This window comes from Suricata suricatta, chromosome 1 (genome assembly GCF_006229205.1).
Source record: "Suricata suricatta isolate VVHF042 chromosome 1, meerkat_22Aug2017_6uvM2_HiC, whole genome shotgun sequence".
NCBI lineage: Eukaryota > Metazoa > Chordata > Mammalia > Carnivora > Herpestidae > Suricata > Suricata suricatta.
This window is the reverse complement of record NC_043700.1, coordinates 19,550,564-19,563,161: the sequence shown is the minus strand read 5'-3', so window position 1 is coordinate 19,563,161 and position 12,598 is coordinate 19,550,564. Positions and strand designations below refer to the sequence as shown.

Sequence of the window (12,598 nt, the reverse complement as noted above, 5' to 3'; positions counted from 1 at the left end):
TTAGAGAAGTTGAAAGTTCATTCAGCAATCAATAGGTCAAATTCAGTCTATGCAGTAATATTCTAAAAATTAAGAAAAGTTTGGTGAAAACTTAAGTTGGAGAAATTATTTGCAGTCATGGCATATTAATAAGTGGAATAGGAATGTGACAAGAATGTCAGACCTCATTGTTAAGAAGATTATTCAAGTTAAGGTTATTTCAAGTTATTTTACTTTTAAAACTTCTTTGTTTTTGTCTTCTGAACTGAAATCTTAGGCTCTAAATTATGAGGATGAATCACTAGCACTGTTTTAATTACTTTCCCTGAGCACAGAATAGAAATGTTTTATTCAGATTTCTTTGAAGCCAACATGAACTTCCAAACCCGTCTCAGCCAATAATAGTGTTTCCACAGTCCACCAAGATGCTAATGATAAAAATCTCTGGCGATGCATTGTTTCTGTATTTTAAAAAGTACCAAATCAGAGCATGCTTTGTCAAATTGAATGTATCGCTTCAAAAAATGACAAATTTTCAAGAAATGGCTTTCCAGAGTGCAACCATAAACCCTGAGTACACTTGGCATAGTATCCATCTAAATTTTGTGAACTTGAACTCAAAATGAATCTGAATTCTGCTTGAATTCCTGTTATACCACAGTTTGATAGAAGGAATTTTGCTTAGCGTTGAAACAAAAGTGGCTGAATTCTAACAATTAATTAGATCAGCTAGCTTTTAGGGGTGGTGACTCGAGGGGGGTGCTTTGGCTCTGTTTAGGAAGAGAATAATTCGTGGGAGTCCGAGTATTCTAAAGTATTTCTTCAGAGAAAAAAAAAGAGCTTTGTTGTACTTTTAACAAACCTAGTTCATGAACATAGTTCTAGATTCCTTAATCTGAAATTCAGCTACTAATCTAAAAATAAATAAAAAACCTTTCTTAGCAGTGACAGTCAGCAGGAGCCTGGATCTGTCCCTTCCATCTGGATTCTTAGACATCCTTGAGTGAGGTAATAGCATTTATTTGTTTTAAAACAGTTTGAGAAGCATCATTGTCTTGTAAAGATGAGCAGCTTAGGGACCTGATAGCACAGCAGATAGTCACTGTAGAATTCAGCAGCCGTTAGGGGGTCACTGGATTGTGGCAAGATTTCAGCAACAGTAGTCAATGATTTAGAAGTTTAAACTTCAGTTATCTAGAAAGCTCATTTATTTAGAATACCTTGTTCCATGAAATCACTGTACCAAATGCTACTGTTTGTTTTCTGAGGATGCCAAAAGCTCATCATGGAAGTTTTAACTATATTCTAGAAGCATATACTTGGAGTTACTACGCATTTATTTTTTGTTAATGTTTAGAATGAGAGTACATGTTTTTAATGATCAAAACAAAACAAAGAAACATCCATGCACAGTTTTACTGAAGTCATCCTGACATTATTTGTTCATTCCCTTTTATTGTTATTTATAAATTACAGTCGCCCCTTGAACAACATGGTCGGGGGGCAGGGGCACCAACCTTTCTCATAGTCAAAAATCCAAGTATAACTTTTGGCTCTCCCAAAACTTTAACTACTAATAACCTACTGTTGATCAGAAGCCTTATAGGTAATACGAATAGTTAATACACATTTTGTGTATTATATCTATTAAATACAGTATTCTTACATTACAGTAAGCTAGAGAAAGGAAAATGTTACTAAGATAATCACGAGAGAAAATACCTTTACAGTGCTGTACGGCACTTACAGAAAACGTGTGCATGAGTGGGTCCGCTCAGTGCAAGGGTCTACTGTGTATGCCACGGACAGGTAGGATCCTAGGAGTTCTCGGTAGAACGAGAGCTCAGCAGTTACGGCCTCGCCCACACTCTTGTCTGGCCGTCCCACCCTGTCCTCCTTGACTCTCAGGGCGGACGTGCCACTTCTACCTAATCTTCATCCCAGCTCGGGATGTCAGTGTTCCACGTCTCGAGGACCTTCTTTATCCATTCTCCCTTCTGTATGTTTTACCTCTCTCTCCCCCCCCAACACTTTCCCTTCAGTGTCTAAACACGGTAAATGCCTTCTTTATACAAAGACCTCCTTCCACTCCATGGGCCTCTCATGTCATTTGCTGGAAAAAGCCACCTGAACTTGTTTTGCTGCCTCACCTCTCATCATTTCTCAGCCCAGTGCACCTGGCTTACACCCCCACCAGGCCACAGGAACTTCTTTTGTCAAGATCACCAACGATTTCCTCATCACTGGATACCTACATCATGCTTTGTTCCTTCTTTTCTTTTTTTTTTTTTTTTGTCATTTTAATTTAATTTTTTAAATTTTTTTGTGTAACTTTATTTTTTTTTAGAATATAACACTATTTTTTTAACATATGCAATTATTTTCCATCATTTACAATACAGTAGTTACAATGACACTCCAAATGGATAGGCAAAGTAAAAAATCAGAACCCCAACTTGTATTTCATGTAATTAGACTTATACAGAAATTAGAAGGTTAAGTAACAACTAGTTAATCACCTAATTTCACAGCTATCTGAAGTGGCAATCATTATATAGCAGCTTATCTATGATACATTCAAGATAAATGATACAATTTATTACTTGCCCATAAGCTACAACACAGCCTGCTTAATACCTTTCCTTAAATTCCACCTCTATACTATAGTATACTTGATGTTCCTTCTTTTCAAGCACTGTCTGACCCTCTTGAGAACTCTTTCCTTCCTCAAAGGCTCACTCCTCTTTTGGGTCATAACTGCTGGTTCCTTCTACCACTCTCTTGCCTCTTCTTCTCAGCCCCTCCACCGGTGGTGGTGGTGGTTTCTCATGCTCCCCTTCACCCTCACCTTCACCTTCCTCCTCCCCTTTCCCTCCCCCTCCCTCTCTTCCTCCTTCCCATTCCCTAAATGTGTGGATCTTTAGTGTTTTGTTCCTTCCCTTCTCTTACACAGTCTGCCACTGGGTGATACTGTCCATTTAATGATCATCTCTGTGCTGATAATTCCCATATCTCCTGCCTTCTGTGCTCTCTTGAGCTTTGTTGAGACCACATGACAGTCCTGCGCATACCTTAAAATCAGGTTGGTCAAAGAAAACTGCCTTCTCTTATTCCTTTTTTTAAAAAAATATTTATTTATTTATTTTGAGAGAGGGAGAATGGGGGAAGAGCAGAGAGAGGGAGGAAGAGATTCCCAAGCAGGCTCCACACCACCAGCACAGAGCCCAGTGCAGGGCTCAAACTTGCAAAGTGTGAGATCATACAAAGTGTGACCCTACCTGAAATCAAGAGTTAGACACTGAGTGACTGAGCCACCCAGGTACCCCATCCATCTCTCATTCCTTACATGAAGGACACATAGACCCTCTAGAAGCCCTCGGCCTGAATTCCACAGTCACCAGCCTCTGTAGCCTTCACCTCCTGAACAGCTCCGTAGTCCATGCATTTCTCTTCACTCGACGGCAGGTCCTGATCCTTGTGCTTTGATTATTCCAGGAGCCTGATTTCCTTTCTTCTTAACCCCAGGCTTGATCTTTCTCACCCCTCTCCTTCCTGTATTATAATACATTCCTTCCTATATTATAATACAGTCAGAATGATAGTTGTCAAGTGGTAGATCTGGCTTCGAGTCCATTAGTGATCCCCTACAGCTCTCAGGATAAAGTCCAAGCTTCTTGCATGGCCTGGGGGCCCCTCTGTTTACCCTGCTCTCTCTAGCTTCTCCTGGAGCCCCTAGGCTCTGTGACATATTGAATCACTTTCTCTTCCTTCGCACTTGCCATTCCCTCCCCCCAAAACACCATGATCCCGGCTACCCCCCTCCCTGACTTTTTCCCAAGGCACTGCACATCCAATCCGGTTCATCCTTCTCTGACTCCGGAAGCTCTTAACCTTCTCCAGAGTGATAAAATACTTTCAGTGCTTCCTTTGCTAACCCTCCTTTCATTAAGTGAACAACTGATTCATTGGTTCATTGGTGGAAAGAAGGTTTTAAACATCATTAGTAATTACTGTAGAACCCTTGTTTGCTAGAACCCTTGTTTGCTGTTGCTGGGACCTTGACCGTGCTCCTTGTTCAATAATGGACATTAAAGAAATAGTGTTCTCTGGAGCCCAGATTGGATGTATGTATGTCTAAGAAGAAAGTATTTGTTTTCTGCCTTATAAAAAGCTGTGTCTTGGGGCGCCTGGGTGGCTTAGTCGGTTAAGTGTCTGACTTTGGCTCAAGTCATGATTTCGTGGCTCATGGGTTCAAGCCCCTCATCCGGCTCTGCACTTACAGCTTGGAGCCTGGAGCATGCTTTGGATTCTGTGTCTCCCTCTTTTTCTGCCCCTCCCCTGCTTTCACTCTGTCTCCCTCTCTCTCAAAAATAAGTAAACAAAAAAATATTTTAAAAAATTTTTTTAATTAAACAAAATTACAAACTGTGCCTTTCAGGTAGAAAGTATGTATATCTGTAGGTGGGTATAAAAGACAGGCCTAATGCATGTTAAACTCAATGAGTACCTTATTGGAAAAATATATAAACAAATTCAAGTAATTCCATGAGGATACCTGCTCTTGAAAGAAGAGGAATTATCAGGAGATTCATGAGAAACGGCTTGAAGTAGCAGAAGACTTGAAAGGTTGAAATTGGAAGTGGAGCCCAGTAGAGTAGGCCCTACTGCAGCCAGCTTACTTTTCTTCAGTAGCTTCTGGTTTCAAGGAACAGAGACCACTCAGAATAGCTTACGTGAACAGCGGGCCTGGTGAAATGAGAGCAAGGCCTCACTGCTGGGGTGGCGGGCTCCCTGCTGTCCTGAGTCACTGTGGTCTGCTTTCTGCTCTCAGCCACTTGGCTTCTACATGGCGTCAAACTGGCTTCTAGTCTGTGTGACTTCAGCCTGAGCACTGGACATCTGACCCTTTCAGTTGTGTTGTTCAGATTTTCAGGAATATTGGGTGAATGTACCCAGCCTTTGGATATTTAACCCTGAGTCAGAGGTCTGTCTCTGATCTGGTTACCTGTGCCGTGGAGGCAGCGGGACAGGGTAGTGGGAAAAGTTTCTCTACCTCCTTCAAAGGAGGAGTGGGTCGTGAGCAGCGACAGCTTTCTGACCAGGTGGTGGGACAGCCTAGTTAGTGGTTTTGAATGAAAGCTTCAGAGTCACATCTGCTGGGTTCACCCCTCATTCCGTGTTCTAACTGCAATGAGCACTGGAGTAGTAGTGCTCAGGCGTCCCAGTTGGATGGGTGGATGTCTCAGAAGAACAGACTTCTTTCTGCCTTGTAAAAAGCTATGTCTGTAATACTGCCTAGACTTTGTTTCAGTGCCCTCAGCTATGCAACGGAATTCATAGTAGTCCTTATATGGATACTGGGAAGATTCCTGAAGGGATAGACTAAAAGGGCTTAGATCAATCCCTGGTATATGGGAGATGCTTAAGGAATATTAGGCCAGTTCTATTAGTAGAGCACTTCCAGAGTTTGACGGGTGTGACATCGCTTTGCAAAGGGCCTCTCCTGATGTTGGATATGGCAGGGATAGGGTGACGGGGCCTAGCAGAGGACGCTTCCCTCAGTAGCTGCCAGAGGAGAAGGAACAGATGGTGCCCTCTGGCATTTGGAGTGATTTATTAGCCAAGGTTTGCTGAAACCTAGAGGGAACAGGGGTCTGTCTGGTGCTGAACTGTGCCACCAAGATCCTTGACTGTGAAAGTGGGGCACTGACTGGGCAGATACTCTGGTTACCAAGGTACTTCGGGCTTTGGTTTCTTTTCTTTTCCTTTTTTAAACTTTACTTTCTTTCTCTTTTTTTTTTCTTTCCTTTTCTTTTCTTTTTACTTCCTGTCTTTTCCAACCCTAAAAACTGAAACTGGAAAACTTAATGTTTTTTAATTGCTCTGCATCTATCTAAATGAGGCAGCTGGAGGGGCGCCTGGGTGGCTCAGTTGGTTGAACTTCTGACTTTGGCTCAGGTCAGATCTCACGTTCATGGGTTCGAGCCCCGCGTCAGGCTCTGTGCTGACAGCTAGCTCAGAGCCTGGAGCCTGCTTCCGATTCTGTGTCTCCTCCTCTCTCTGCCCCTCCCCCTCTCATGCTCTGTCTCTCTCTGTATCAAAAATAAATAAAACATTAAAAAAAATTAAAAAAAATAAACGAGGCAGCTGGGGATGCCTTATTCCTGTATTTTTTGCCTTTACTAAGTAAAGCTGAATGGGTTCACATTTTATTTTTATTTTTTTAAATTTTTTTAAGATATTTATTTTTTGAGAGAGATAGCAGGAGTAGGGGAAGGAGAGAGAGAGAAGAGGACAGAGGATCTGAAGCAACCTCTGAGCTGACAGCAGGGAACCTACTGTGGGGCTTGAACCCACGAACTGGAAGATCATGACATGAGCTGAAGGCAGACGCTTAACTGACTGAGCCACCCAGGCGCCCCTAAGTGAGTTCATGTTTTAAAGCATCAGCCAGGTACTTTGCAAACTCGATCAGCGGTTTGTTTTTTGGATGTCCTTAGAAAAAAATGCTTGTCTCTGTCTAGATTTTGTATCAGAAATTTTGAAATAGTTTACCATCCTTGTACTGATTTCATATAAAAGGGACAAAAATATAAACATCATCGCTACAATGGTTATTGACTTTGTATTGGCCTGAATTGGGTCATTAATTTTTTTTTTTAATTTCTACTTTTGCTGTGTTCACCTAGCTGCAGAAAGCTTTGGAGGAAGTTTTGAGAAATTTGTTCAGAAAATTTGATTTGAAGAAAAGATAAGCTTTAGACCAATTATAAGTGAAATGTATATGAAAAAAGTATTTTTGTTTTCCAGAAAAAAGAGAAGTTTTAGGTATGAATGAAAAGGTTTGTTGTTTTTGTCTCTTATCCTGCACTATACTTTCAATATTTCTTGAGAAATTAATGTCTTAAACGTAAGTAAAAAGAATGAAAGGAAAATCAATAATCTCATGGTATTATATCCATATCCCTTTTCTCCTTTTCATTAAATTATTTAACCCCCAATATAATTTGAAAATAAGCTGAAGCGCCTGGGTGGCTCAGTCAGTTAAGCGTCCGACTCTGGCTCAGGCCATGATCTCATAGTCTGTGGGTTCAAGACCTGCGTCGGGCTCTGTGCTGGCAGCTCAGAGCCTGGAGCCTGCTTCTGATTCTGCGTCTCCCTCTCTCTCTCTCTTCCCCTCCTCTGCTCACTCTCTGTCTTTCTCAAAATAAAATAAAGACGTAAAAAAAGAAAATAAACTTTGAACTTTAAACTTTTTGAAATGTGATGCTGAACTTGGAGATTGCAAACCCCAAAGGTCTAGGTCAGATGAGAGAAAACCACAGTGGGGCAGGGATCCTGATTCTGTATGTTTCATTCCTTTCCCCCTTGTCAGTCCAGAAACAGAAAGTGCAGATTGTTTCACCATGAAACTAGCAACTCAAACGAGGCAGGAAGAGCTGGTTATGATTCCGACCAGCTAATTTGTGAGGATTTGTTGGAAGGCCTACCCCACTCTCCTGCCACAGCTGTTTTTTACTGTGAGATTTATTGTCAGGGCCTGTGACACTGACACAGAGTATTTAGTTTGAGGTTTCACTTTATTTTGGAAAAGAGAGGAAAGATTCATTTCTATGAGACTAAATACTACATCAAACTCTTGATTGACTTTTGACCATATGTAGCAAATTCTGGAAGGTTCCTGAGGTTAGTTGAAAGGAAGTCTGCTCTATGGTAGTGTCATATCATCAGGGCTAGGAATTTACTTGACCTGAAATTCTGTGCTGTTGTTTGCAGCCTGGATTGGAGAAGTTTGAGAAAGGAGGCAATCCCAGGCTGCTGAGGAAGTACCTTGGCTTTCTGGCAAGAATTAATAGGGTTCCATCACAGAGTTAGATGTCTTGAAACACTTATACTTTACTGTTAGGGGCAGGACTGAGGAAGATCTAATTGTATCATCAGTCTCATTAAATGTGTTTGGAGACTTCTCTGTTGCAGAGAAGTCTAGCCCTCCGTCGGCTAATAGCATTTTCAGATCTAAGCTAAGGCGTGTTATTTTCCCTCCTCAATAGAGAGGCCACTGTCCTAGCATTTAGTAAAATCACTGTTGAAGAAGGATACATACCTGTTTCTGGAATAACCTGAATCATTGGTGACCTCAGAGGAATGTTGATTGGAGCTTTTATATTCTACGGCCAAGGCCACGAGGGGCTCAGTGTTGTGCAGGCCTCTTCCAAGAGGCAGGATTGTCATCCTTCACTACATTTCTGGAGGTTTCATATTAAATACCAGTCCTTGGCCACAACAGCAGTACCGACAGTGGACATGATGGTGTGGATCACTGTCTGCTCTTGGAAAACCTGTGCCCTCTGGACCAATAGAATCACGTTCAAATCCTGGCATATCCTCCCCGCATAGTTACTTGTTGATGAGGGAGCACACCAAAGCCCAGGCAAGGACGGTGGATACTGACCTGACTCAAAGGATAAGTGTGACATAGTGGATTTTTTTCAGCAAAGAAAATAACTTGGAGAAGTATGATAAAGTTATTCTGATCATCTCCCATAAGAATCATATCTTTTTTTAATGTTTTAAAGGAAAAATTAAAAACATATGTAAATATCAAATTACATCACTGATAGTAAGCACAAGTATCTTTTTTTTTTCTTATTCCCCAGTTGCCATTCTACTTCCGTATATTGTTCTGTCTCTGTAAAAACCTATTTTACAAAAGCACAGGGTTCTTTTCTCTTTATTTGAGTAAAAGCTACAGGATTGAATATATGTTTGTTTAAAGTGGTTTGTTAAATTGACATGTATGTTTTTACGTCGCTTTTCTCTCATCCCATTATATTTCTGCAAAATTGGTTGTGTCATAGCTTCTGCAATCAGTATTTTATCAGATAGGTGTGTGTAGTTGAGATTGTTTGTGAGGGACATTGTGTAACCTGTTGATTCAGAGAAGAGCTTCTGACGTATGAGTTTCTGTTACTCAAAGCAAATGAATGCTTGGGAAATGGCAGCTTTGTCTTATCTCCTTAGGGCGACAGAAAAACTGAACGTAAAATGCTTTCCATTTTTAATACAAAAGAGGCAGTAGCTATCAGATCTTACCTGATTAAAACTATAGATTTCTGTAAACCATTTTGCTTCCTATGTAATCTGGAGATGAAATCCGCCTTTCTGTTGACAAGATGATGGTCACTCGTGTGTTACTCATTTGGGGTAAATGTTACTAAGAGTGTTTGCTATTTTTAACATTTCAGAGAGGTTTGTAGTATTGGTTGGCTTGCCCCTTTAATTTTTATGCTAGGTTTTCTGTGTGTGTGGTTTTGTTTTGTTTTGATTTTAGAAATTTCACAAGCAACATTGTGACTATTACCAGAAAAAAAGAATTAAAAAAGTAAATCAAAGCCCACCCACAATCCTGCCACTTTCTTTTTAGTTTGCCTTGTTTCCTTATACTTTCCCTTTAAACGTGCAATAGTTGGAGAATGTTCATCTTTTATTCATAAAAACTGGGATTAATCCAGTATTTTATCAAGAGTGTTCCACTTAGTTCAGTGAGGAACAGGCGTGCCTCATTTTGCCCATCACTTGTTTCCTACAGTCGTAGATGGCACATATGACCAGGGAGTTAGCTCTCTCTGCTAGGTTCAGTGTAAAACTGGATGATTCATGTCCCAGAAATGTCTGTGTCTCTTATGAGCACCATGTCGTTTAGATTTAACATAGAACATTCATCTTATTTATTGTTTTTAGGTAAAGTAATTTTAATAATAGTTGTCTTTTATAGATATGAAGGTTGAGAAATATTCAAGAGTTGATTTTATAAGCTAGAAAGCTCTGAGTTCTTCAGAGAAGGTGCAAAGCTGTGGTCTCATGAGTTGAGATTATTGATAATATAATGCGATTGAAGGAGACAGCATTCAATTTCTACATCATTGTGCAGAACTTCTGAAAGTTAAATACATTTAATTTTATTGACTGATAAGCTGCATATACTATTATATTTTCTGTTCATCAGCTATTTTCTAGTCTGCTGAGTTATATGTCTCTGTAGACAGGCCATGTAGAGCTTTTTACTTTTAGTATGTATTTTGCATATAAGGTATACATGTTTACTAGAGATCGTTTAGAAATGTATATTAGCAATATAATATATGTTCTATGAAATACATAGAAGTAGAAATTAGCTCACCACCCAGAGATCACCATGGTTAATATTTTGGTATCTTTTCCTTCAGAATTTTTACTATAATATGTATATAATTTTTTCCTAACTAAGATTCATACTTTGTTTTATAGCCTGGTAATTCCTTTCAGGGCTAGATTGTTTGGGCCTGTAGAGTATGGGGAGTAAGTCTTTCTGTCTACCTTATTCATTCCATTTAAAAAAGAACACATCATATCTGGCATGGACTTTGGGCTTATTTATTTATTTATTTAGAAATCTCAAGTCATTATAAATGAGCATGTATGTTTTACTACAAATTCATACTCAAACCATCATTGAATAGCAATTTTATTCAGAAAAATTCAAGTGTGTTTTTTACATTTTTTTAAATGTCATTATTTTGAGAGACAGAGACAAAGAGTGGGGGGGGGGGCGCAGAGAGAGAGGGAGACACAGAATCTGAAGCAGGCTCCAGGCTCTGAGCTGTCAGGACAGAGCCCGATGCAGGTGCTTAACTGACTCAGCCACCCAGGCACCCCAATCCAAGTGTGTTTTGGGGGGAATTTTTATTTATCCTAAAAGGTTCAAATAGCATCACATTAAAAGAGACTGAACTGAAAACAGAGCTCCCAAGTTACTTGATAATGCCATGAAATACATAATGATGGTGTTTTTTACCAGCTTTTAGGCAGTAGCTAGACTGCAGGCTCCAGAAGGCTGGAGACCATGAGTACAACACACCCATTCTAGGCGTGTTTCTTTCTTTTCTTTTTTTTTTTAAGTGTATTTACTTATTCTGAGAGATAGCGTGTGTGTACACTTGGGCAAGAGAGAGGCTTAGAGAGGGGGAGAGAATCCCAAATGGGTCAGCAGAGCCCACCAGGGGACTTGAACTCACAAACTGTAAGATCATGACCCGAGCCAAGATCAAGAGTCAGGTGCTTGACCAACTGAGCCATCCAGGAGCTCTGTTTCTTAGCACAATCCCTAGCGTTCAATAAGGCATAAAAATATGAGTTAAAAAAATGATTGAATAAAAGAAAGATGAGGTCATTCATCTCCTTGCTTGTAGTAAGGACAAATGAGCCATGTCCTGGATGAGATTTCATTTTTTTCTTTTTTAATTTTTTTATGTTTTTAATTTATTTTTGAGAGACAGAGAGAGACAGCGTGAGCAGGGGAGGGTCAGAGAGAGAGGGAGACACAGAATCTGAAGCAGGCTCCAGGCTCTGAGCTGTCAGCACAGAGCCCAAGGTGGGGCTCGAACCCACAGACTGTGAGATCATGACCTGAGCTGAAGCCGAACGCTTAACCGTCTGAGCCACCCAGGCGCCCCCTGGAAGAGATTTCTATCAGCATATCTTTAAAAATTGTAGCAGCACAAATTAACAAAAATGGCAAATCTTTATAACCGCCAGAGCTTCTTTTTCTTTGTTCCCCAGATAAGCCGTTTGTTGCAGTCTCTTAGAAAAGGCCATGTATTAGTGAACTCTAAGAAATTCACAGTTTTGGCTTTTTCAGCCCTCTTCCTGATTGCTCTAGGCTGTATTTCTAGTAATGAGTCAAGCAGAAACAAAACAAAATAGTGCCATAATCGTGTTGAGAAGCTGAGCCAATAGGCGGAGGGATGAGGATTCCAGATCCGCTTCTGACCTTTTCTCTTCTCTTCCTCAGGCTACTTTCTTCAGAATGATTCCCTGCAGAGCCGTCCTGTCATTTGCCCGATGTCTGATCCGGAGAAAAATCGTCACTCTGGACAGTCTAGAAGATTCCAAATTATGCCGCTGTTTATCCACCATGGACCTCATCGCCCTGGGGGTTGGCAGCACTCTTGGGGCTGGGGTTTACGTCCTGGCCGGGGAGGTGGCCAAGGCAGATTCCGGCCCCAGTATCGTGGTGTCCTTCCTCATTGCTGCCCTCGCTTCCGTGATGGCCGGCCTTTGCTATGCTGAATTTGGGGCCCGAGTTCCCAAGACCGGGTCTGCGTATTTATACACGTATGTCACTGTTGGAGAGCTGTGGGCATTCATCACTGGCTGGAATCTCATTTTATCTTATGTGATAGGTATGTTTCAAAAAAAGTCAATCCAGTTTTGTGGAATGGTAGAAATAGCACTGAGGGGGAGGCCTTGGGGTATCTTTGTAAGTCTTCATTAGTTAGTGACTATGTGGTCGTGAGTGGATTACTTGATCCCTGTGCGTCCCGGTTATCTCACCTCTAAAATGTCTCCTAATTGGAAAATCCAGTGATTCTGCTTCATCTCTGAGTATGCTTCGTAGTAGGTTAGGAAACCTTTTTTAAAAAAAACCATAGTTCCGTGGGGTGCCTGGGTGGCTCACATGGTTGAGCACCTGACTCTTGATTTCAGCTCAGGTCATGATCCCAACGTCGTGGGATGGAGCTCCGTGTCAGGCTCTGTGAGGAGTGTGGAGCCAGCTTGGGATTCTTGCTCTCTCTCCCTC

General features: G+C 40.9%; 1 protein-coding gene across 2 annotated transcripts in view; it reads left to right on the top strand.

Annotated features, from left to right (window-relative positions):
* The first annotated feature begins 927 nt into the window (after positions 1 to 927).
* Positions 928 to 12,598, top strand: part of SLC7A2 (solute carrier family 7 member 2) — a 34,643-nt gene continuing 22,972 nt past the window's right edge. For both annotated transcript variants that reach the window (XM_029935072.1, XM_029935080.1), the window contains exons 1-2: positions 928 to 987; positions 11,810 to 12,200. In XM_029935072.1, the coding sequence (XP_029790932.1) occupies positions 11,825 to 12,200 (376 nt within the window). In that variant the 5' untranslated portion in view covers positions 928 to 987; positions 11,810 to 11,824. The remainder of the gene's footprint in view (positions 988 to 11,809; positions 12,201 to 12,598) is intronic.